A 27,161-nucleotide genomic window follows, 5' to 3' on the forward strand; every position below is an offset into this window, starting at 1 on the left:
AGGTAGAACTGCCAATGAGAATTAAAGACACAGCCATCCCTTTAATTAGATAAGAGTATTCAAAGAAGGTAAATTCCCAAGAAGCCACTTTACAGAGCAAGAGTTACAGTGTTCTCCTGGGGGGTGGGGGGGCCCGTGGGCTTTTTTCAGCTCTGCACCAGCTAAAAGAGAAATTTTTAAAAGAACAAAATGGAATACATTGTAAGTAATTCAAAATGCCTCCAGACTTGACAGTTCTCCCGAGAGAAAAAACTCAAACAATTTGAAGTCTTCACAAACTGCATCCAAATCCTTTTTCTAACTTCATTAAGCTCCGGTGCTTAAAAGTCGTTCATAGCAAGTACTTTAATTAGATACATTAGACGGGAGCCAGTGCAGGTAGCCAGACTACCCTACCCAGAGGAGGTGGGGGGCGGGGGAGGGGACGAACAGTCTCTAACTCAACCCTGAGACCTGGTTAAGGGACTAATCAGGGGCTGGTACCTTTCCTCCCCAGGCTCCCAAAGCCAACTGGGGACGTGGGTGGGTGGGCTAGAGATAAAGAGATTCCAATGTCCTCCCAGCCTCGTCAGTATTCTGCCAGGTTACCACTGTATACACAGACAAAGAATGGAAATGTGTTCAAGAAAGCAAATGTTAAGAGAAGCAGAGGACTGAGTCCTCTGTACTTTGTAAGCAATTTTTCTGGTTTTGCTTCCCTTCCTTTCTCTCTCCTCCCTTCTTTCCTCTTGGTTTTCCTTCTCTCTTCACGTCAGACCTTCCAACCCCCATACTCTTGGGCCAAAATCATCGCCACAAGATTCGCAGGATGGTTACAAACCAGCATTAAAGCGACGGGTGCTATTCAGAACTCTGAGTTGCTACCATCGATCTGATGTTCTGAAGTCAATCAAGGGTGGAAGGAGGAAAGGAAGAGAGAAGAACATTCCTATGCAGAAACAATGCAGAAGTACTTTTCCTGCTGGAATAACAGCTCTGAGGCAGGGTGTGGGAAGACAAATAAAAACCTTGCAGGCTTCCAGTGACTTGCAACCTTAAACCCAGGATACTTAAAGAAACGGAAACCACAAAACCAAGAAACCTCAAACAGCACAGCTTTTGTTGTTGTTGTTGTTGTTTATTTTTCAGTTTCAGTGGATTTTTTTCCTTTTTTAAATTTAAATAAGGAGAATTCTTTCCTCTGGAAAGAGCTAGCACAATCGCATATATGAAGGCAGAAACAACAGGTCCTAAACTGGAGGGGAGGATGAAAGGTGAGTGTGCCACTGCAGCCACGTGAATCCACGGTTCCACTTCCCGTCCGAGGTAAGAGCTCCCCAAACAGCATAGAAACAAGCTGTACATTTCACCTTTAGCCATTGTCTGTCCTTTTAAATATCCATTCTACAAGAACTTTTAACAACCATTAACAACCTTTAACATCCTTTAAAAACGTCGCTTTCCTCTCTTTGTCTTTTCATGTAGAAACAGCACAGTTTGTAAGGGATGGCATGCTTGTTAAAGTCCAAGGCGGAGGTAAAAGCCTTTCTTCACCAACGACTCATCTATTGTTTAATCCTGAAAAGCTAGAAGTGAATGCATACATTAGCATGTCCAAGAATAACTGCAGATGCCATAAATTACACTTTGGAAAAAGTTAGCCATGATCTGGATGCGAAGTGATTCCATGGCTGCAAGGTCATTTGTTTCTGGTCCATGACAGACTTGCCTGCTGTCCCCCCACGATCCACAGAGGGGTCTCTGTAATTCTGGCAGGTTCTGCCGACCCTGCCTGTCACCTTCAGATCTCAGGCCCACAGGAAAGGGTCTTGGGCTGGAGTCACACAGAGCGTTATTGGGGACCTCTGACCTCAGTAAGTCTCAGAGAGCAGCAGGGTGAAGACAACCCAAAGCTGCTGTGAACACAGCACTTGGTCATTCTGAAGGGAGAAAAAACGTCCAGAAAGATGACACTGGATACCAAGCAGAACATATCTGCTTAGGTTTAGCCAGGCAGTGCCCCAAACACTGAAGACAAGAAAATAATACTGATGCTAATGATACTAATGACAGTTGACATCTACCCCAAGGACTCATATTTGTCACAGTGTGCTAACTATTTTAAATTTATCTTATCTAATCCTCAGAGCAGACTCTGTAGGGTATTATTATGATGATCACTATTTTATAGATGAAAAAAACTGAGGTTGCAGACATTAAGAAACTTGTTTTCAGAGGGTCTTCCCTGGGGGTCCAGTGGCTAAGACTCTGAGCTTGCAATGCAGGGAGCCAGAGTTCAATCCCTGTTCAGGGAACTAGATGCCACTTGCTGTAATTAAAGAGTTTGTTTGCTGCAACTAAGACCCAGCACAGCCAAATAAATATTAAAAAACAAACAAACAAACAACCTTGTCAGTAACTGGCCACCTAATAGCGACTCGGGGCTGTCTATCAGCAAATACTATGATCTCAATACACTATGCCAAATGACGTGTTTAAAAGACAGTTCCAAACATATTCTCTTTATTTTGCCTATATATGCCACCCATGCCTTTTTAAGATATCATACTACCTACTGGAATTTTGCAGTGTGAAAAGAAACTAAGGATTCATCATTTTTCCCTCTACTTCCCCCAGCCCTGAATTTCTTTCAAATATCCAGCCATGAAGAAAAAAGAAAGTGCAGAGAAAACAAAAGAATCAGGTATATGTGTGTCTGCACATCACAGGAGAAGACTTTTTATCAGTGATCTCTCTCACTGTGATGGAAGGGAGGCAGAGGAAAGACCCTGAAACTAACCTCTGCTTCCCTGCCCCATTAGCTGTTTTCCAATGTGCAAATAACTCTGGTCTCCTAGGACCATTTAAGAGTTCAGCTGACTCTAGCATTCACTCCTTCTGGGTTTCCAGTTTAAATCAATGCATTAACTGAAGCTGCTAGTTAGATTCTGTAACTGCAAGTTAAGTAAGAAAGGTGAGGAAGGGAAGAATTCCCAGCTTTATAAGCTTAGGAACTTTCAAAGAGGCCAGTTCCCCAGTGGCATTAAAATAGAAGTAGAATTACTTGTAAAAGCTGGGGGATTTTGTTCTTTTCTACCTTAACAAAAGTTTTGATAGATTTTCTCTGCTGGAGCACATAACCAAATAGTTAAAGATTTGTGAGATAACCAGGAGATTCTCTGTCTAATATTTCCTAGGCATACAGCGACTGAACTGAATTCCTGTTCCTTTTACTTTGTCACCATTAGTGGAGCTTTATTTTGCTACACTGTCCCCTCCAGATTCTAATTAATGACTTCTGGGGAGATACACAGACATATACAAAATCATTGAGAAATACATTTGGACCTGCTGACTGCAGAATATGAAAGCGATTCTACAAAGAGAAAAATGAAATCATCCGACGATGCCCTGGACTGCCTCTTGGGCGCAGATGCTATGATGCAGTGGCAGTCTCTTCTGCTAAGCAGCCCATAATAGCCTACCTGGAAAGGGTGAAGTTCAGAAATACCAGCAACTCCAACATGATTCAAACCATTTCTAAGAAAAAGTAGAAACAGTCTATGTAGAAACTTTAAGAAATGATCTTGTGGTCCTACAGAGAGCAACATTTACAGAAATCAGAAAACAGTCCTGTGACTGCGTAGCCCTCTTGTTTTAGCATACCTATCACAAGGAACAATTCTGGAATTCAGATAGTTCTGGCACGAAAACTATTCCCTGAAATCAAGATCTCCTTGCTCATAAAAGGAGGTAATAGCAGAGAGCAGTGCGGCTTCCATGTGCTGGAAATAATATTTCAAATCTTGACGCTGTGGAAAGATTAACTAATTAAGAGAAAAACCAAAAGACTTCATTATGAATATCAGTAGAGCATATGGGCTTCGGAGTCTGAGAATTTAGGAGTGAATTCTGATTTGCCATTTACTAGTTTTATGATCTCAGGCAAGTTATTTATATGAGTTATTTATATTTAAAATACATCTTATATAGAAAACAGATGTATGGTTACCAAAGGGGATGAGGGATAAATTAGGAGTTTGGGATTAACAGATACACATTACCACTTTAAAATAGATAAACAGCAAGGACTATACAGCACAGGGAATTATATTCAGTATCTTGTAATAAGCTCTAATGGAAAAGAATCTGAAAAATAATATATATATATACACACACACACACATGTATAACTTAATACTTTGTTATATACCTGAAATTAACACAACATTATAAATCACCTATATTTCAATTTAAAAAATTAGGTCTTAGTTTTCTCATTTATATTCATTAACATATCAAATATCTATGGGCAAGACAGATGAAAAACATCTTTTTCTTGCAATTCAGGATATATCTATTGCTGTATCATCAGGGTACTCAATAAAAATTCAACACAACATGACTTCTGAAATATAATTCTGTCACGGTCACACACATATAAAGAAAAATGTAGAAGCGACTTGTATGTGATGATAGTACAAGAATTATTTCTAAAAGTCATTCTGAAAAAATTATCCCTGCACTCAAGTTTTAATAATGTAACTCAAAGCCTACTAAACTAGGCTAGAAAAAAAAAGAAAGAAAGAAAAATTAATCAGTTATATTTTACTGAGCACCTATTAAGTGATCACTATGAGGTGTCATGGTATATTAAAATATAAACAGATACAGTCTATTCTGAAGATCTTTATGCTTTGCTGTATGATAAATGCTAGAGTGACTAATAGAATATAAAATATTACTAACACAATATTTTCTTATAGATTATTTGCTTACTAGGCATTATGCCAAAGAACATTACATCGATTACCTCATTTAAACCTCCAAACAACCCTCTGATGCAGTTAGACTCACAACCCCCATTTTACAGATAAAGGGTCAAGCAACTTGTTTGAGATAACACAGCAAGTAAGTAAGAAAGTTTGGATTGAACTCAGATTCTATTTCAGCACTGTCCACTATGTTACTCACTGGCCCCGTGGGACTATTTAATATAAATAAAATTAAATAAGATTAAAAATTCAACAATTTATTTGCATTAGACACATTTCAAGGGCTCAATTCACAGTCACAGACTCCATTTGATCTGAGACATCAAGCTTTTTATCTTTACTTCCCTACACAGATAACATGAAATCAAAATGCTAAATTGTACAGAAGAGAATATAAAGGCTGGTAAAATTCAGAAAGGGAGAAAATGTATATAATTATAAATAAGCAGGCATATTATTAATGATGTTAGATCATAAACCCCATGAAGGCAGAAACTTGCCTGTCATGCTCACTTTTTATCCCTGGCATTAATAAAGTGAGTGGTATGAAGCCATGCCTCAAAAATATTCATTGAAGGCACGGATAAAAAGTGGATGAGTAAACATTTGAAGATGGGGTTGATGAATACATATGATTGGGGTCTATAAGTTGTTAGAAAGAAGTTCTTGGAGGAACAACCCCACCCCAATTCTATGTGTTACAATGAACAGGGTGTATTTTTTTGGACAGCACATAGAAATATTTACATCAATTAGCCCATATGGCCAGAATCCACATTCTATCCAAATATTTCCAAATTATACATGAATTGATAATAACCTAAGAGTGGCTAAGGTCAGAGTAATTGCCATTTAATTAGCTTCAAATACACTAATGATTATGATAATGTTGATACTGGAGAGACTTAATAGGCCTAGAGATAAATGTCGAAGAGAGCAGAGGGGTGAATCCAGGTGGGGTAAGATGGGAGGCAAACCAATGACAAAGGTCATAAGCTTCAGAACCACCAAATGACAACTCACTACACTGGTGAAGAAGCTTCACTTTTAGTTAGAAGAAATTTTGGAACCAACAACAAAAAAAGATGCTCAAAAAACAAAGTGGCAGTAAGAAGGAGAGGAAGTTATGTGTTCCAAAAAAGTTAGGTCTTAGAGAAAAGTTTGATTGGGGAAAACTAACTGGACAGAGAGAAGCCACTAAATAAGGGCTCAAGAGTTCACAAGTTGACTTCCGACTGAGAAACAGGACTGAGAATGACTGCAGAGATAAGCAGAAACACATGCTAAGTGAAACGAGGTAATGCAAATGATTTCAATCTTGCCTAGAGTCTATTCCGTCAATTCCCCTCATCCCCAAAGGCCTGATGGGCCTAGAGTTTGTCATACAGTAAAGTAAGTCAGAAAAACATATATCGTGTATTAATACATATAAGTGCAATCTAAAAAAAAAAAAAAAAAAAAGGTACAGATGAACCCATTTCCAAGGCAGGAACAGAGACACAGACATAGAGAACAGATATGTGACACAGAGGGGAGAAGGTGGGATGAATTGGGAGATTAGGGTTGACATATATACACTACCATGTGTGAAACAGCTTGCCAGTGGGATCCTGCTGTCTGTATGACACAGGGAACTCAGCTTAGCGCTCTGCAGTGACCTAGAGCGGTGGGATGGGGGCGGACGATACATGTATACATACAGTTGATTCACTTCATTGTTCAGCATAAACTAACGCAACACTGTAAAGCAATTATACTCCAGTCAAAAAGAAAAAAAAAGCTAGTCAAGTAGTCCGGGAGTGTAAAACTAGGAGTATGGAGCCTACATAGAAAAGACTTCCCAGCTGAAAATGTATAATCAATGAGAAAAATAGGGAAGGGATTATGATTCCTCTGGTGGTTCAGTGGTAAAGAATCCACCTGCAATGCAGGAGACCCGGGCTCGATCTCTGGGTCAGGAAGATCCACTGGAGAAGAAAATGGCAACTCACTCCAGTTTTCTTGCCTGAGAAATCCCATGGACAGAGGAGCCTCTGGAGGGCTACAGTTCAGGGGGTCACAAAACAGTTAGACATGATTTAGCAACTAAACAACTAATTCCGATTTTAGACTATGCATTATCCTTGGAGAAACAGGTTCACCCAAGGGCGATCGCTAAGAAACCCCCCCACTTTGAATTCTGCCATCGCACCCCTGTTGCATCCCAACCACCATGTAAAAGAAGGGGCTCTTCCAACTTGGGTTTGCAAAGAGCAGAAATCCTAATACTTCTGTCAAAGGTCTCTATCAAGCTTCCTGCTTCCAAAAATACTTCCAGGACATTCCCTTTGAATGGCAGGATTCATCCTTACATCAATGTTAAAAAGCAATTAAAGCTGAAGTCAGGTGAAAACAAATTGAGGATGTGGATAATCAGCTGAACTCCATCACACCTGGGGAGCAGTGGCTTCCAGGGCGCCGGGGCTGTGCGGTCTGCGGGGGAAGGCTGGGTGGGAGTGGTGGGGCCTTGGTATCTGTTCTCCCGGCCACAAAGCCACCCTGGCTCTCAAACAGCACAATCTGCCATTCACTGAAGTCTGGTTTGCCAGGAAGCCCAAGGATGGACTCCCCACCAGTACCATCAGGCTCAGGGAATTTGGCGAGCACCAGGCACCTCCGACTTCTGCCAGCTCATTGGCTTTGGGGAAGCCGCTGACCTACTCTCCGCTGAGTGGCTTTTGTGAACCTGGACTCCAGCCTGCTGCTCATCATTGATCAACCTTGGCCGAGCCAGCTGGCTCATTCCTTTGCAGACAGCTTGCCTTAGGGAAGCTGGTTGGTGGCTCGACAACCTACTAAGCGAGAAAGACGCGAAACTCCAGAACGATCTCTCAAGAAATAGCCAGCTCTCGCTTGCACTGGAGGGAGACGTGGAAGTGTACAAAAACATTGTCTGATGCCTCCTCGGATAACACTAAGGTGACCAGGAAGGTAACTGACAAGTTAGGAATGGTGCCCAGGGGAAATGAAACCATGAAGCTCTCCGTTCAGCAGGCCTTATTCAAATGTGCATCAGAATTCCCTTACATTAAATTTAACCCAATGCCATAAAGAACAGGGCCATGGGGATATATATGGGCACTGGTGAAAAGGAATAAAAATCTGTTGTCTGGAGGCTGGTGGGGAAAAAACTCCACATCCAACAGAGTCCTAAATGGCAGGGGCCTCCCCTCCCCACTTACCATTCTGTCACTAGACTTCTAGCGCAAGAGCAAATGTTGAAGCAGGTTTTTCCCCCCTTGGGGCAAAATCCATTGGGGATTTTTAATAATCCAAGAGGAATAAAAATTGGTAGCACAGTAGATAAATGCTGGCTCCTTATTTCAAATTCACAAATGGAAATGACAAATGAGGACAATCAAATAAATGATTAACTTTTAATAGTATTCCCATTAAAACATGAGGAAGGGAGCTAAAAGAACCGTTCCTTATAATTTCAATCTTTCTGTCCCCTCTCACAAATGCGGCGAGCGAAGGCAGGTTTATTCAGTTCAAATAATTCTCAGTGCTGCCTTTGCTAAGTTCACAGGAGAGAATCTATCCGCTTCATTTCTAATGTAATTGTCATTTTTGACAAATATATAAATATAAAACGGTTCCAGAGAACCAGAGATCCACAGGGAATTTGTGATAGTCCAAAACTCACATGGATTATATACAGAATCATAGACAAATCTTTAAAACATTAGTACTTCCATTTTTCTCATTCATAAGACAGATAAGATTGTAATATCCCAGAGGCGCACTCTGGCCACATCCTCCAAACAACTGAGGTGACTGACATTCAAAGCCAGTGAATCAGATTTACTCCTCCTTACAAAAGCAACACTTCAAAGGAATTTTGTTCTGAACTTGGCTTTCCAAAACTTGGAGCCAGAGAGTAAAACTATATCACAGAACAAAATGTTCCCCTCTGCTCTAATTGCGATTTAAATAAGATGTCACGCACTGGCAGACACAGAGACCTCTCAAATCGGGTTCCCAGGAACTGAACAGCTTGAGTGTCGCTGTTATTTTATTCTCACAGTTTATAACTGACAAGTTATTCCAAAGTTTATGTTGCGATCTCAAGAATCTCAGAGTGGGAAGTCACATGGAAGTTCTTCTAGCCTAATCCCTACATGATCTTTGAAACTGTTCTCTGCATCATCTCTCATACTGATGGGAAACTCACTGCCTTTTGACACAGTTCATTCTATTTCTGGAAAGTAAGTGAAGAACTCAAAGCAATCGAGTGAGCCCTAGTTTAAAAAAAAAGAAAAAGGTTTATTTAAGTAATCTTTTAAGAGCTCAGTATCTCATAATACCCATAGCTTCTGAAGAATCCCAAGCTAAATATACACTTGAATATTCCTACTGTATTAAACAAATACAGCGCATAGGCAGAAGAGCTAGAATGCCTGACTCCATCATGCCTTGGGAGAACTCTGGCAAGTCTCTCTACCTTTTTCTTTCCTCTGTGAAATGGGGAAATACCCAACTCTGGAAGTCATTGTAAGGATTAACACAAAAAAATCCAACTAAAGCACACAGTACGTAGCCTAAGGCATATTAAGCGCTCACCAGTGTTATTACTCTTACCCTCGAAATCTTGCTATTCATTTCAAGACTATCCAGGTTTCATACCAACAAAGCACGACAAGAAAAAAAAAAAAAGAAAGTCACCATCTGGCAGTGCAGTAACTGTACATGAAATAAGTTTTCATGGCACCTTAAGTATATTCCCAGCGGCTTAATGTCAAGACAAAGCTCACAAAAAAGGTGCTCTTTGCTATTGCTTATATTATAACTTGGGAGTTTTGTTTAATACTCTGCATTAATGAGGGAGCTTCTTAGGATAATATTACAACAGAGAGTGCAAGAATTACCAGTGAGGTCAATGCAGTTCTATTAACTGTCATCTAACACAGAAATATTTTCCTTGAATACCATTAAAGCTTTCTCTTTTTCTTTGTTCTGCTTTTTGAAGGCAGTAGGAACCCAAATTTCCCTACCAATAATTTCTGTTTTCGACTTGGCAGCATAATGATGTTAGACTTGGGGGAAAAAAAAAATTCACCTTGGCAATGTCTTCTTCAGAGGTTTTTACAAAAGATATTTCACTAGGATAAATTCCACTAAGCAGGTCCTTTAAGTAAGCAAAAACAAATCTGCTTGTTAATAAATGGCCTGAGTAGCTTTTGTATTTTTTAAAGAGAATCTCCTGGAAAATGCTACGGTCTTTAAAGAACATTTTATTAAAATGGAAGATATGAAACAGAAGGGTAATTAGACAAGTTAGTTGCTCTTTGCTGCTCCTGCTGATAGGGTAAACCCAGAAGACTCTCAGAGTTCCCACTGCCATATATAAATCAAGACACAAGCTGTGGTTGCAGGAAAACAGTTCTGGGATAATTTTTCTTTACATCCTGGGGGGTCCAGACAACTGATCAGAGAGACATAATGGCAGCTAAATGAATAAACATATAATCTGTGCTCTGTCTCGTATTTATGTATATATGGACACACACACGATGCCTTCTCTAAACTAAAAAGTAGAAATTGGAAGGATATCCCATGGATTATGATGAGATACATCAGAACAAATAGGGTCTCTGGACAACGCATTCTCTACTGTGGAGGAATCCTCTATTCTATCATTTTTCTTCTACCAAAATGTTTCCTGAACACAAGGTCAGTCTTACTAATCTATGAGACAGAGCAAAAGATGAGAGCATTCCACCCTACAGAGACTAGCAACTCTTGATGGGTTTTAAATGATTTGGAAAGCCAAAGGATTTAAGCAGGGCATAGACGGCATGACCCTTTTAAGGTATGGGTTGACCCAAAAGTTCATTCGGGTTTTTTGTAACATCTTATGGAGAAACCCGAATGAACTTTTTGGCCCACCCAGTACTAGACAACCAAGAAATGAAAACAAAAGATTTCATTCTAGATTTTCAAACTTTTTCAGGGTAATTTCTTTCCCAGGGACCTATCTAGATACAGACACTAACTCATCTTGACCAAAATGAATGGACCTGAATGTATTGTTCCATACAATCCATTAACCTTGTCATTCTTCCCTCCACAACTCCTGATACACGCACCTTCTCCAACTCACTATATGCCCAATAGTCAAGCTGCTGAGTTATCTGGTAAAGACATTTCCTAGACGGATCCCCACAGTTACCTGCATTTTCAGTGGCCTCATTAAACTCCAAGTGAAAAACCTGGTTTCCCCATTCAGAATCCTAAGAAAAAGTCCCTTCCTTATGAATGCCATTAATACCAGTATCTTGGGCACATATCCCTTGTTAAACCCGTAAGTTTGCTGTTTCCCGGGAGTGCCAGCACCGTTTCCCATTTTCTCTATCCTTCAATGAATCTTTCAGGTCACAGATGGCCTGCTATGCTGAGATGCTGGGCAATCGACCCACAGCTGGAGAATGAAAGACCCCTTGTTGGGCCAAGGCTGCAACATGCTTTGATACAGCTACAGGAGGGACCTGGGAATAGGACTTTCATCTCACACCTACTGATCTGCAATGGGACCTTGGGTAAGTTACTAAAACTCTCTGAACCTTGAGCTCCTCATCTGATGAATGAGAATCTGACATGCAGGGACCCACTTTTCTCAATGAGGTTTTAAGCTGATAATGAAACTGTAATGTCCCATGCCCTTTCCACACTGAATAACATTTCAAATGCTGATTCCCAGCCACTGCTTTGACTTGATCCTGAACAAGAAGACTCACAGTTCTACCTTATCAGGTAAATTGTCTACCTGGCATCTTCATGGTATTACAGACTTTTAAAAAGTAGGGGATTATATGGAGCACCTCTATAAAAGAAGCTTACTTTATAAGGCAAATACAGTTATCAATTAAACACATAACTGTACCATTTGTTATGTTTTAATGTCTCATTTGTTTCTTTCTCCAGAGGAAGTATTTGGAAGGTCCTTAAAATTAATATATTAGTATTATGTTCCTATAGACATTATATCATTTTTTCTTGTCCACGCCATGCAGTATGCAGGTTCTTAGTTATCCTTGAGCAGGGATCAAACCCATGACCCCTGCAATGGAAACACGGAGTCTTAAGCCCTGGACTACTAGGAAAGTTCTGACATTATATTGTTTTTAACAAAACTTATAGAAGTTTGGAATAGAAGATATGAGAAAGACACTAGCTTAACTGCTCCCCAGCATGTATGAAAATGAAGACAGAATTGAATGGACTGAAAATAACAATGTAAAGTAGTGGAAAAATCAGAATAAAAAGCTAAAAGATAGTGTTTTGCCAGACACATCGGAGGAACTCGGTTAATACTTAAGGAGCTGTGCTAAAACTTATTTCTCTACTCAGTTTTTTCCATGATGCTCTGATATAAAAATTACCTCAGTAAAATTTAATGTACCTAAGAGGCTAGTAGAATTCTTATATGTCTTCCTGCACACATTTTAAAATGTGTGTGTTCTGTCCATTTTCTTTGGTAGACAAGGGATTAAATTCTATATTTATAAATAAATAGGCTGAAAGTGAGTCCTAGAGGTCATATACCTTGTCCTAGGTCCAAGAGTATACAGAGTCAGGGCCTGAATCCAGGTTCACCTGACCATAAAGTTTGACCAGCAACAATAGCTAACATTGAACTGCTCCTGGTTCTGGGCCACTTGCTAGTCTGAGCACCTAACCTGCAGTATCTTACTGGATATTTGCAACAATTTTTATTTGCAATAATAAAAGTTTACTTGCAAACTTTTTATTTGCAAATATAATTACTAGCACTTTCATTTTTCAGATGACAAAAGTAATGATTAGAAATGTTAAGTAAACTCTTTTTTTTTTTAGGGAAAAGCAAAAGCATACTCTCTTGTCATAACTAAAAATAACTAAACCAGTCTGCCATGTTGCCTGGCTTCATCTGTACTGTGGCACGCAGGCTTGCTTAGCTGAGGAATATCACACTGTACACAAATGTGCATCTCTTGTTTTCACCTACAAGAGTCACGGGAAAATACTTGAGTTGCCAAGGTGAAACCCATCACACCAATAACGAACAAAAAGCCCTTCTTCAATCTCTGATCAGTGAATTCTATACCTAAATAAAATAATTACTGCTTTCATAAAATGTCTCTGTTTGCCACTGACAGAGGGAAAACTGAACCTGTATGTCCTGCAATACCTTTTAAATAACTAAGGGGGAGAGATCAAAATAAAAATAAATCTTGACCAGATTTATAGGTGCACCTTGATTAGTTCTTGTTTTCTCCTTCAAATAAACAATACCTGAAAAAAAATGAAAAGGGAATGTTGAGACCAGATATCTTGTAATAGATGGGTTTTCCCTGACATACAGTATGGTATAATGCTGAAAAAAATAATCCTGGCCCATCATTTCTTAGAGGAATGTAGAACCCAGAAAAGAGAAGGAGATTTTTCAGGATGCAGAAATGGTGCAACTATTTGGATTCAAACAAGCTACTTTTGTTTTTTTTTTTTAAATTGTACTTCTCATGGTTTTGCTTTATTGTTGACTTTTGTCATTTTCTCCACATAACTATTTCTTTGCTTCCATTGGCAACAATTTTTTGATTCAGAAATTCTAATATTAAAACCAAACATGTGGGACATCCCTGGCAGTCCAGTGGTTAAGATTTCACCATCCAATGCATGGGGTGCAGGTTCCATCCCTGGCTGGGGAGGTAAGATCCCACTCCATATGCTTCATAGCCAAAAAAATCAAAACAAAACAATACTGTTAACAGATTCAATGAAAAATTTTAAAATGGCACACATCCCAAAAAAAAAAATCTTAAAAAAAAAAAACCAGAACTAAAACACAAAAAGACAAACATAGTTCATTTGGATAGGATTCTGATACTAATGAGAAGCCACGTCTTATAAGGAATTTAATCCCATACAGTGTGAAGTAACTGAATTTGTTTACTGACTGACTAAGCCACTCCTTCGAGTTTGTATCCCACATCATTAGTAGAAATGCCAGTCAATAAAACCAAGGCTTATTAGTTTTAAAAGAATGGAAGTGTCATTTTTCTATAAACCCCCTTTTTTAATGAAAATGTCTTCATTTCCCTCAGGCAGCATTTTATCTAAGATGCACTTGGCTAGTTGAATAAAAATATCTGTTAAAGGAAAGAAGGTTCCCATCAAAGCTGTTGAAATCTGATTTCATTTCAGATTCTAGAACTAATGTTGTTTTTTGTTTAAATAGATTTTGTCTGTCAATTTCCAGACCCGCTGTGCCATCAGCCTGTATGGACTGCTGTGGTCAACACGGGGGTTGTAGAGGCAAATTTTATTATGGACTGGTAATTGAATTGAACAGGTTTACATTTGAATAGATTTACTACATCATGATCTCTGACATACTGCATGGGACTGAAATCCCTCTCCATCCATAAAGATATATTTAAGACAGTATCATTCTCTCCAGGCTGAGAAGGTAAGTCTTGAGCCAAGGAGATGGCCCAATATAATTGTGCATTTATATGCAGGGTGTAATACAATATTTCACTGTATTTTTTAAGGACAAAAGAAAAAAGAGTATTCCATATTTACTCATAACCATCCCCTCTCTTCTCTTTGGGGGAGGGGGGCTCAGAGATATTTTTCCACCAAAGTGCGCACAAGGAAGTAAAGGAAAATAAATTATTTTTTGAGTATATCAGCAATAGCAGCAATTCCCTTGAAAACAGTCCCTCTAAAGGCTTGATAACAGCAACTGAAGAGGTGTGAATTATAGATAAGCACCCATCCCATTTACTTTCACCAACAATGTTTAATTAAACACAGTTCACACCTCTTCAGTCACTCTAACCACCCTTCAAGATTGCGCCTGCCTGAAAACACCATGGGGAAAATTACTTAAGGGAAAATATGTTTTCTACTTCCTCCTTAAACCTGGAAGGACAAATAGGTGAGTACACTGCAGCAGTAAAATCAAACTAATGAAAAAAAATTCTATCTACCTGGACATGGAGGCATATCACGATGTACTTTAGTTTTTGAAAAAAACAATCCAAATTGAGGAGACACCCATTTAGCGAGAGGAGTGTGGGTTTAATCAGGAAACTAAGGTCCCACATGCCATGTGGTTATGGCCAAAAAGTTTTTTTTAAGTGCTAATTGATACATTACTTTTATAACAGTTTTAAAACACTGATTTGCTTTTGAAAAATAGAGGTTCCTCAACTCCAAAATCAAAAGTTAAGCCTTTTTGAATAAGCATATGTCTGTACAGCTCAACTAGGGGCTTTCCAGATCATAAAAACCTGCTTCCCAAGGCAGGAGACATAAGAGACATGGGCTTGATCCCTGGATCAGGAAGATCCCCTGGAGGGGGGCATGGCAACCCACTCCAATATTCTTGCCTGGAGAATCCCATGGACAGAAGAGCCTGGCTGGATACAGTCTACAGGGATGCAAAAAGTCAGACACAAGTGACGTGAATGCACGCACAGCTCAATTAAGTGGCAACATAAAGATAACAAAGGCCAAAAATGACTATCAGTCAATCACTGTGACACTCTGAAATATGTTTTGTCTGGTATTCTGTTACTGGGTTTAAGGCAATCACTAAGACAAGGTTTTCCACCACAATAACGTCAGCTATCACCACCATTCTAACTCAGAGGAAAACTCTTTGCCCCATGAGTTGGGTTGTTACTGTTAGATTATGTTTTCCTTTGTTAAAACTGCTGTCCTTCTGGCATTTTTCATATAAGCTTCCTCTAGCAACAACATCCATCACTCTCACTGTTGCATCTCTGGAGCCTAGAATAGTGCCTGGCATATGAGAGCAACTTACTAAATATTTAGGAAATGGATTATAAATGTAAGACATGTTCACTGCGGAAAACTCCTAACAGCGCCAAAGGCTATAGAGCAAAACCAAAAGCATTTCTCACCCTTATTTTTATTCACCAGTATAACACTGCTACCAATCTTTGTCCTTCCTTCCATTTTTCCATACACATACCATCGGTGTGTGTGTACTAATATAAACTATTAAAATATAAATTTGTATAACACTGTCATACAAATTTAAATAGGCATATTTTATATAAAATATATATAAATTTAATCATTCTAATAGGTCGTTTGTTTTCTTCTTTTATTACTGAATAGTTGATTTACAATGTGTTAGTTTCAGGTGTACAGCACAGTGATCCCATTATATATATTTATATATATACATATCTTTTTCAGATTCTCTTCCATTATATGCTATTATAAGATATGAATATAGGTCCCTGTGCTACAGTGCCCTGTCCTTGTTGTTTATCTATTTTATATATAGTAGTATATATCCATTAATCCCGAACTTCTAATTATCCCACCCCACCTTGATTTTTCCTTTGGTAACCATAGATTTCTATGTTTGTGAGTCTGTTTCTGTTTTGTTAAAAGTTTATTTGTATCAATTTTTTCTAGATTCTACAATTATGTGATAACCTATGATATTTGTCTTTCTCTGATTTACTTCACTTAGTAGGACAATAATCTCTAGGTCCATCCATGCGGCTGCAGGCAATTTGCTTTCTCTTTTATTCTTGGCAAAGTATCTTGGTTCTTTTTCCATAAGGCTTTAAGGATAAAGTTACACACTTGTTTGTGTACAATTTTTCTTCAAGTTGTTCTTAGTTAAGGGAGAAGTTAGTTCTTAGTGAACAAGAGAAAAATAGAGTGAATTCCATGTACCCAAATATTGTCTTATCTACTCATCATCCAATGATATTGTTCACAGAAAAAAACTTGGAATAAGAAAAAGCCAGGAAAAATTATGAGATCTGTTGATGCCATAGCTAACTGAAGCTCTGGTTCATTCATGGGAAATAAACACTTGAATCTACTTGGATTTAAAAGTGAAAAAAATAGGTGATCTCCAGTAACAACAAATTATACAAACTCATAAAGCTGACCCCAGGAATAAGACATAGTCTATGACTCAATAAAAACAACACATTTAAATATTTAATTTACCTCATTTTCTTTCAAACTTCAATCACTGTATTTTCATTTTGTTACTGTATAAAATTATCAGTTATTTTAAACACTGGCAAATTTTCTGAAGAGAAGGAAACAGTAAAATCTAAACGTAGTATGTAAAATTCACATCTACAAAAGCACATACATATATGCAAATATATTCAAAATAAACCAAAAATTAAACTGAAGTTTCCCACAGAAAAGAACAATTTTTCCTCTGTCTCCAAGCTTCACTAGACATACTTGAAACATACAAAGATTTCAGGACCTTTAGTATGAGTGAGGGACTTGAATGAATCCTAGAATCTATTTGGGTCCCGTTCCTGTTTCTATGACTTGTTTGGTGTGTGTACTTAGGCAATTTGTTTAGCACAAAATACATGTTCACGGTTACTGTTTTGTGTTTGTTGCTATTATTCCCAACTGAAAACAATGATTTTAATAGCACTGTTATAAAGTCTTTATAGTAGAAAATAAGTCCCAAAGATAAGAGTAGAAAAGAAAAACAAATGCTTTACATCTAAGATTAATTTTTAAGAAAGAAAGACAAAGGTAAACATATGAAATGAAGTGATGGATATGTTAATTAGCTTGATTATGGTGATTAGTTCACAATACACACACACACACATATATATATAATACAGATCATATGCTTTAAATATATACAATTTTTATGAATTACACCTCAGTAAAGATGAGGGGCTCTCGCTATATATGCAGTACTGAGAAGAAAGCAAAAAAGAGAATGACAGTAGCCTCTTAGCTGCTCTTCACCCTCTGCTTTCTGCAAGATGCAAAGACAAAAAGAACCCACACTGCCAAGCATACCCGTGGGTTTAGCTGCACATCAGATGTGTCCTACCTTGTCCCTTCCTGTCGATGTCAAGCAGGCACGAGGGATCAAGAGCTCAGGTGTAAAGAAGGAGCATTCTGCCACCAGATTCAGGGTACTTACTGCGACCCCAGCATTTCCTGGTTTCTCTAGCATTTTTGAAATTCCCTGTACATCCCCTTCTCCCATCCCCAACCTAAAGCACAAGGCCGCTAGCACCCAGCCTTACCTTCTTTCAGCATGCCCACTTTTAAACACTTCATGAAGCGGCAAGCCTGGCAGGATTTACGTCTGCGCTTCGTGATTTCACATTCATTCGTGGCAGGGCAGCTATATTCTATATTACCTAAAACACAGAGTGTGAAGAAAAGAAGCTGTTAGGTTTGCAAGACCCAGGCAATCCGAGCATCCCCCTGATAATATCAACTCTTCTACTTCTGCCCTCTTTCCTCAAATAAATGTCAACAGGAATCATGAGGGTATCACAAATATCATGAAGCCAGATGCTCAGCTACGACCACTGAAGATGCACTGAATGATGAGTAGCTACAGAGGAGAGATACAGTGAAGTGAAGTTCTTCAAAAAACTGAGCTTAAAATAAGCCTTTAAAACATTATGTTTCTTCCATTCAGGCAAAGCAGCAGTCTCCCAGGATCTTGGGATCGAAAAGAAACTTCCCAGCAGATTATTTCCATAAAAAACACAAACATCAAAACCATATAACTACACCATCCGTCCTGGATTTCTTTTGGTACTAATCATCTGAAGCATCAGGCTTTCTGTCCTTCTGACACGGAACAGTATAAATCTCACTGTGAAAAATGATCAGCAGGCTAATTTGGAACTGTGCAGGAAGCTCCTTGAGGGCAGGGACTAAAGTTACACGGTTCGCACTTCATCACTTACCAGAGCTTTACAAATACAATTTTACTCTTTGGAAAATGTCTACTGATGATGGAGGATCACCATCATCACCATCATCATTACCGTTATCACCATCATCATCATGTTTATTACATTACTTGCATAATTAATCCCAAACACTCAAACTGCATGGAAGTGTTAGATATAAAAATAAACAGCTATGACATAATACTTTTAATATTACGGTCTACATCATTTACGTTAGTAACGATACATGTGAAATGATAAGGATGTCATCAGAAGAAGATCCAAACTCTAACTTGAAATTTTTCAATTAGGGCCAATGACAGTGTGTGGGAAGCGCTCTGGGGCTGCCTACAGCTTTGTAGAGAAGCTGCCTTTAAAATAAAGCCTCTCTCCCCTATCAACTCTGTCACACAGTGCTTGAAGGTCCTTCGTTACTTCCTAACCCTTTCCCCTTGTGATTAAGTGCATTAGTATCTCTAATGAAAATGCATTCTGTTTATTGCCCTCTTGGGAAGGGGGAGGTCATCACACCAAATGCATAAATTGTCATCAGAGACAGTCCGAGCATAATTGCAATTTTGCTGCTCCATGTTTGCGATACTCAGGGTCCATCCAAGTCCCCTGAAACATGCACAGATTCTAGTAATTAGCATAGAGTCTGCCTGGGACCACAGCATTGATGAAATATTTCAGAGTTAATCACACTTTGTAAACACTGATTTATATTGACTACCTTTCTCCAGACTGATGTCTCCTCATTAAATATCACATTAGTGGATTGCAGGATTGTAGAAAGACTCAACTACTCAGCAACTGCTAATTCAACAGGAAGTAATACCTAACCACTTATAAGTACGGAAACCTGGTTAAGGATGCATGACTTCAAAAAAAAAAAAAGGAAAAAAGCAGGTACATTATAACTTGAGATGAGCCTATCAAAACTGACTAAATTAGCATTCTAATTCAGGGCATTTATAATAATAAAAGCAACTACTTTTTAACATAATAGGTTAAATATTAAGAGCAATATTAATTGTATCAACAGAAGCACACCACCACCACCTTCCTCAGAGAAATTACGGTGTTATTGTATTACACTCACAGAAAACCAAGGATATGTCAAAGGAACCAGATTTGGCTGCGTCATGGCTGAGAATAAAAGGATTTAGATTCTGAACTTTAAATGAATCATTTTTCACTGTGATGTTCGCTGAAAATTTATTTTGCATCAAGAGTGTTGCTAGTCATTTTCTAGGGGTTAATATTCCACTACCAGATCTTTGCATTCTACATGGCTCTGTGTGTGTGTGTGTGTGTGTGTGTGTGTGTGCGTGCGTGTGTGTGCGCGCGCGCACTCAATAGTGTCCAACTCTTTGCATCCCCATGGACTGTAGCCCACCAGGCTCCTCTGTCCATGGAATTTTCCAGGCAAGAATACAGGACTGGGTTGCCATCTCCTCCTCCAGGGGACCGTCCCCATTGGCAGGCAGCTTCTTTACCACTAGCGCCACCTGGGAAGCCCATTCTACATGGCGCTCCTTATACTTATTTAAAAAGAAACCCAAGCCTCTGCTTTCTTAGGAAGAGCCAAACAATAACTAGTTAGAATTGGCGGGGAGAACGTTTTCCAAACAGCATTTCTTCCCTTTTTTGTTCCGGAGAAGTCAGTATGAACTTCTTTTCACTTTCCAGTATCAAGGCATGACCCCACACCACACCCCTGCTTTTAACTCACTACTGTTAACTTCTACTGAAATGACTCATCACACACACACACACAAAATAATCATACTTCCTTTCAAACTAATTCCTCTTCCTCTTTGAAAATTATATTCTCATCCCTTGCAACAAGGCCCTTCTGACAGGCCCCTCAGTTAGGCCTGTGTGAGCTCACACCTGGACGATGGCAGTTATCTTCTCACTGTGAGCTCTGCCTCTGTCCTGTGCCCCTCTAATCCACACTGCATACCACGATCATATTCCTCTGCCTATGATGGCTTTGATCATGTCATTAACCCAACTTAAAAAAAAAAAAAATCAATAAGTTCCTATGGCCTCCGGAATAAATATAAAATATTCATCTAGCCAACAGAATCTCTGCTCCCACCTAACTCTCATCTACTTTTCCAGCAACATTACAATGATTACCTTACATGAACTTCCTGATGCACCAATGTGATTTATTCCGTTTTTGCTGTGTCCTTCAGGCTTCCCTCTGAGGATGAGCTATCTTTGCCCCTCTTTCCTTCTTAAAATTACTTCCAAGGCTCAGCATTCAACTCATAGTCCATTCCAATCCTTCATGGAATCTTCTCAGACCACCCTAGCAGAAAATGATTTCCAGGTTCTCCTATCTTTGTGGGTACTCTCATCACATAATGTGCCAGATATTTTTTTTTTAATTTTTCACGTGCGTATTACCCATTAGATCATAAGATCCTGGAGAGTATTACTTACGGAGAATAGAAATCCTCCACCAAAAAGTAGTATATAAGTAAAATAACACATTTTAAATTATTGTTTTGCACCTCAGGGTCATTTTGATGTAAATATGATGCTGTCACATGGGTTCACAAGGTCAAGTGAGCTGGGTCGCCCATTTAGAAACAATACGAAGAAACTAGGAAAATCGTTTCACAAATTAAAAAAAAAGTAAAAATCTAGTTAATTTTTCAAAACCTTAAAGAAATATCTTTGACAAAAATGGAAATCCAGGGCAAAACCACGGGAGCTGCTATCAAGGGGAAAATAAGAAACATACAAAGGCTTCTGGGGAGTTAATTGTGAAAAAAGAAGAAAAAAAAAAAAACCTGTAACAAGTTTTAAAGGAAGTAGAAGTGTGTCTTGATATAAATAAGAATAAAAGTAGTATAAAAATACAGATAGAGGGCACTAAATGAGTTACTGGGGCTTCCCGGCTGGCGCAGTGGTAAAGAATCTGCCTGCCAACGCGGGAGACCCAAGAGATGTGAGTTCAATCCCCGGGTCTGGAAGGTCCCCTGGAGTAGGAGGCAGTAACCCACTCCAGTATTCTTGCCTAGAAATTCCCATGGACAGAGGAGCCTGGTGGGTTACAGTCCATAGGACTGCAAAGAGTCGGGCAGTACTGAGCAACAGAGCACACACACATGAGTTATCTAATGCTTATCTCATTATAACACAATTATTTACAAAATGAGTGCCCTAAGAATTGGAGTTACATTACAGAAAACATTCAAGGATGATTCAATTATAGCAACCAAATTTATGGATAACCCTTCTCTCTGAATGACTGTCTAAAGATTTTTAAGATTTCTTCAGAAACAGAAGGGGAATTGTCAAATTCTCCGCATGAGAGTTTAGATCACCTATATGGAAGAATTCCAGTTTCCTTTCCAACTACTACCTTCTATAATGCTTTAGTGACAAAGAGAAACATTTTAAAGGCAGGTGAATTTTTCATAGGGCCTTAGGATGAGTTCTTCAGGGGAAGAGTTCTGTCTTCATTTATGGCTGAATCCTCACTGCATATGAATGAGCCAACCTTCATGAACCTGTGCAGGGCTGGGAAAGAAAGAGGAAGTTCCTACCTCTTAAGGAATCTAGGACCTTACAAAGAAGACAAAGATTTGTGTGTCAACAAATCACAACACTGTTGAGTGTGATGGTTCTAGCTTCAAGTCAGCCCCAGATGCCCGTGTACACACAAACATCCCCACAAGCAGAGATCATGTTTCAGAGACTCAGTGAATCCTTCCCATGGGAGCAAACGATTGAAACGTGCTGTGACAAATGAATAAATGACAACATGGGGATAAAGAAATCCTCCCAAAGCTATAGGAAAGGTGGCATTCTTATAAAAATTTCACTGTGAATGGAAAGAAAATACACGGGTCACACAAGTGTTTTCATAAATGATACATTTCCAGCTAAGCATATAGACATGGTTTACAATGAATCTGGTATCCTTCAGCCAAATGTTCTGTTTTGATATATTTGTCTTGACGTACGTGGATGATAACCTTGATTTCACTAAGTAACACTGGTTTTACGTCTTGAAAAACAAATCAACATCTTTCTAAAGAACTTCTTTGCTGGAGGAAAACTTCTCTAATTTCCAAGCCCTCCCATTGAGTCCCTTAGTTCACTGTTGTTGGCTGCGATCACCCAACCAACAGTCTTTGATCCAGGTCAGAGTCGACAAAGATTCTGCCCTTGAAAAACCTTCCCTGGTAGCTTTTGCATTCAATGAAGAAAGCATTTTATGCTAAAAACGTGCTCCACCCCCCCTCCCCAAGCACCTGGGCAACACTGTCTTACATCTATTTTGGTAACAGCTCAAAAACACTACTCCCAAGAGACCCTATGATCTCGATGGGGTACTTGTTTTCCTTCAATTCACGAAGAGTAGAAATGAGACAAAAGTATTTCCAGTAGTAACTGCAGGCCCCTGGAACGTTAACACCAGACAGTAGTTCAGGGGGGGTGCAGAAGTTACTGCTCACATTCTAAAATTCTCCTTTCAAACACTGAGGTTTCCTGGGCTAGAGCTTGCCATTTTCCAGGCCACACTTGTTCTGTGGTACCACCAGGGACCACACTGGGCAGCCACGGACGACACGATTGGGATTTTCCCAGTTGTCAATGGCTTCAGAGCCAATCAGGTCCACGAGGAAGCTCTGGGTTTTGAAACCAGGCTGACAGGAATGATAGAGCAATTTATAATCTCTCCTGGCGGCTTTTCAGAAGGTCCTGGGCTCTGATGACTTACTTGAGAGTCTTTTGCACAATTAGTTTGCAGGCAACAGAATCTTCTCACTTACTGCTTAATAGAATCTTGCAGCAAGCTGGCGGATAGAATAACAGGGTGTATGTAAAACTCCAGCCTGCAGTGCCGGTGGATAATTTGTATATTCCTTTCAGTCACTTAATGGACTTTTACAGTTTGGCAATGAAAGGGCTGAATGATGTGAATTAGTATGGCATCTCAAAATAAAAATACATATCAAATCTTTACTTCCGACTCACATCTCTCGCACACAGTAATGAAACATTGGGCTTCATGGAGTTCCCAAGAGCTGTCCTCTTTTTCAAATGTACAGACATCATCATTGTAAAGCCAATTTGAAAGCATCTGTATATTTCCTCCAATTGTTTTAATTTTATTAACAGAACCAAATGGCTTGAGATGACCCACAGGGCATTCCAAGTGGGGTTTATCCAATTGTTTTCCAACATTAAGTGATTTAAAAATAATGGGATTTGCCTCAGTACACAATTACAGAGCATTAAAAACATGCAGGCAATAATCTGTAGTATTTTTGTTTTAAGTGCCCAAAAGCAGAAAAAAAGAAAGAAAATCCTCTCTAGTGTATGGTAGTAAAGGGTTTTCATGCAGCTTCCCTTTCTTTCTTTTTCTTTCTTGTGTTTAAAGCTCCTTTGTTTCTAACTCCTTTCTCCACATTCTATTTGAAATTGAAAATATTATTATTATAGCTATAGCTTGTATTGTATAATGTGGGATAATAACTCATTACATACTTGTGGCAAAAAAAAAAAAGTCATAATTCCATCAATGTATATTAAATAAAGGGTGTTATTTTATTTTCAAAGAATGCACCCAAAGTTAGACTTCAAAGTAAGTTACTTGGGGATGTTCTATCTGTTCCCAGAAGACTGCTCTGAATACTTTTCGAAACTTCCTTTAAAACTGCCACAAGGGTCACTTCAAAGCTATAAGCCAGAGACGAGGGAGCAATCAAATGGTACTTTGCTCATATTCACCCAAAACATTTGACTGGCCTCTTTATCACAAGCCATGACGTTAAATGATGGATGTCCATTACTAAATGTTAAATCTCCCCTCAAAAGTCAAAGACCTGTCATCACTGAAGATATTTCAAGAATCTGCCTCAAGTCTCAATGAGGATGCCCGCCTCAGACAAAGACAAGGAATGTCAGCGCCAGCCTACCTAGGGGACCCCACCTATCTGCGAGGTATAAGATGTGGCAGACAGAGGAGGGAGAGGGGAGGATCACACCCGGTTAACAGTCACATCCAGCCCTTAGCAAAACAGTTCCATACACAGGGTTATGCCAGAGTCTCATATTCTTTGCCTTCTTGCTGCCCCTCTAAGCCTCTACAAAGTGAGGTGGGAGATGGGCAGGTCTAGAAAAGATATTTGATGCTTTAAAGTTCTACAGGATTAAATTCTGATCATCACAAATGTAATTTACAAGAGCCATAATCGAATGTGGGCACAAATGACTGCCTTTTCACAGGGAAGCTCAGGCCCCAAATGGGAGAAGATGATGCTTTGCCTTCAAGGGAAAAGATCAAGAAAAACCCACAAGCAGACAGGTTTATCTTATTTTCTGGTCATGCCACTCAACTTGTGGGATCTTAGTGCCCTGACCAGGAATTGAACCTGGACCCCCACAGTGAAAGCTTGACGTCATAACCACTGGACTACCAGGGAATTCCCCAAGCAGGAAGGTTTATGAACCTCAGATACTGGAGACTAAACCACAACTCTGGTTTCCTCCTCCAGCGATCCGTGTGGGGAAGACCACTGAGCCTGTTATACAATGGCCAGGAATGTATGCCTCCCTGTATGTGTATATAATCACAAGATTACAATTCCCATTGCATTCAATGAAAAATGGTTTAGTGGGAAAACAATGCTGTTAAATGGGAAGATTATTTAGCCTTGCTTTTTTTCCAACTTAAATAAGAGATACCCAGCCTCAGTTTCCCCCAAACCTGTAAACATGCTCATTCCTTTATTGCTCTGCCTGCACAACTGTTAACACTGGGCAATGTGCACGTCCATATCAAAGAGAAGATGGGTAAAGTTCTCACATGCCCGCTGAATATCCATCCTTTGCACACTGCCTTGCACATGAGGTAGGAAAGCATCTGAGGATAAATAAGTGAGGGAAGAAGGAGAAAGGAAAGGTGGGACAACTTAGTTCAAATTCCAGCTCTGTCCTTTTTGAGCTGTGTGAACCTGAACTGATCACTATACTTTCATGACTCTCAGTTTGCTAAAGTACAAAAGAGGAAGAATCATATCTGCTTTGTAACAGCGTAAGCATTACATGAAATATACATACTAAAATCATAGAGTTCTGCTCTCCCTTCTGAGAAGAAAGGGAAGAGACACTGTAAGAGTCCATGAATTCTGAACTACTTTCACTCAGAGACCTAACTCTGGAATTCGGGAACAGTATAAAAACCACCTTCCACAGATTTATGCAAGCCTGGGAGAATGAATACACCATTCACCCAGAGAACTGGAAAGAGGATTTCGTCTTGCCAACAACTCCTGTGTACATAGCTTTATTTTACAGATACCAGGAGGAGAGGAAGAGTGCAATAATTCAAGTCATTTATTAAAGCATCAAATTGTCTATGAAGTGAATTTCTAAGACGCCAACCACCACTTCTCCTGAACATTTCCTGTCACTTCCCTGGAGCTCGTAAAATGCCATCACTGGATGTAATCTGATTATAATCGAGGGCAAAACATTTGCGAAGCTCTTCAAAATCTCACCCAGCCTTATCTCTGGCCACAGTCTCAGGCCAATTCCTACTCCTATCCCAAACCCACCCCCTTGTCTACCACCTAGACTGAGTCCCTCCCAGTTCCTAGAAAGCAGCATTGTCTTTCCTGCTGGTTCCAGATGTGCTTCTTCTATCAGTTTTTCAACAAAGCTCTCCCAAGGGCCCACAAGACTGGCGTCCAGCAGTCCTTATGGTGTGAATAGCTCATCTCCCACTTATCTTCAAGCGAACGTTTCTCTCAATATTCAATACACTTCATTACAAGTATCTAGTGAATTGTCCACGTCCTGTCCCAACCACACAACTGTCCATTCCTTGAGGGCAGAGACTTATTCCTCTGGGTCCCCAGTGGAACATTTTATTATCTATCAACTTGATTTTTCCTGATGCTATCTCTCATTCCTTCATGCTAATGCTTAGCTCCAAATTATTCATAAAAATATACCAAGTACAGTTAATTAGACAGAATACAACTGGTAACAACCCACCAGTAATATATCATTTGGCATAAAGCAACACAGATTTCTAGGTTATTAGATTTTGTACAAATCCTAAAGTCCAGTGGGTTCAGGCTCTTGGTTTTATGTAGACCAGAGAAAGGTAAATGTGTACTGACTTGTTTATGATCACTCAACCCTCTTTACAAAGATAGTGAAAGTTGCTCAGTCATGTCTGACCCTTTGTGAGCCATGAACTACACAGTTCATAGAATTCTCCAGGCCAGAATACTGGAGTGGGTAGCCTTTCCCTTCTCCAGGGGATCTTCCCAATCCAGGGATCGAACCCAGGTCTCCCAAACTGCAGAAGGATTCTTTACCAGTTGAGCCACCGGGGAAGCCCAAGAATACTGGAGTGAGTAGCCTATCCCTTCTCCAGAGGATCTTCCCAACCCAGGAATTGAACCAGGGTCTCCTGCACTGCAGGCAGATTCTTTACCAGCTGAGCTATCAGGGAAAGGGCTAGTTAATTGCAGTTAATTTGCAAACCTCAAATTCCTGATATCCAGTCCAATGTTCTTTCAATGCACCTATTAAAACTCACATACAAACAAATGCTAAGAGTGCTGAGAACTCTTCCATGTTCTTTACGTTACATCTA

General features: G+C 39.4%; 1 protein-coding gene across 9 annotated transcripts in view; it reads right to left on the bottom strand.

Moving 5' to 3' along the window:
* Positions 1–27,161, bottom strand: part of ESRRG (estrogen related receptor gamma) — a 695,925-nt gene that overhangs the window by 152,554 nt on the left and 516,210 nt on the right. For all 9 annotated transcript variants that reach the window (XM_060396025.1, XM_060396023.1, XM_060396029.1 and 6 more), the window contains one exon: positions 17,855–17,971. In XM_060396025.1, the coding sequence (XP_060252008.1) occupies positions 17,855–17,971 (117 nt within the window). The remainder of the gene's footprint in view (positions 1–17,854; positions 17,972–27,161) is intronic.

This window comes from Ovis aries, chromosome 12 (genome assembly GCF_016772045.2).
Source record: "Ovis aries strain OAR_USU_Benz2616 breed Rambouillet chromosome 12, ARS-UI_Ramb_v3.0, whole genome shotgun sequence".
Classification (NCBI taxonomy): domain Eukaryota; kingdom Metazoa; phylum Chordata; class Mammalia; order Artiodactyla; family Bovidae; genus Ovis; species Ovis aries.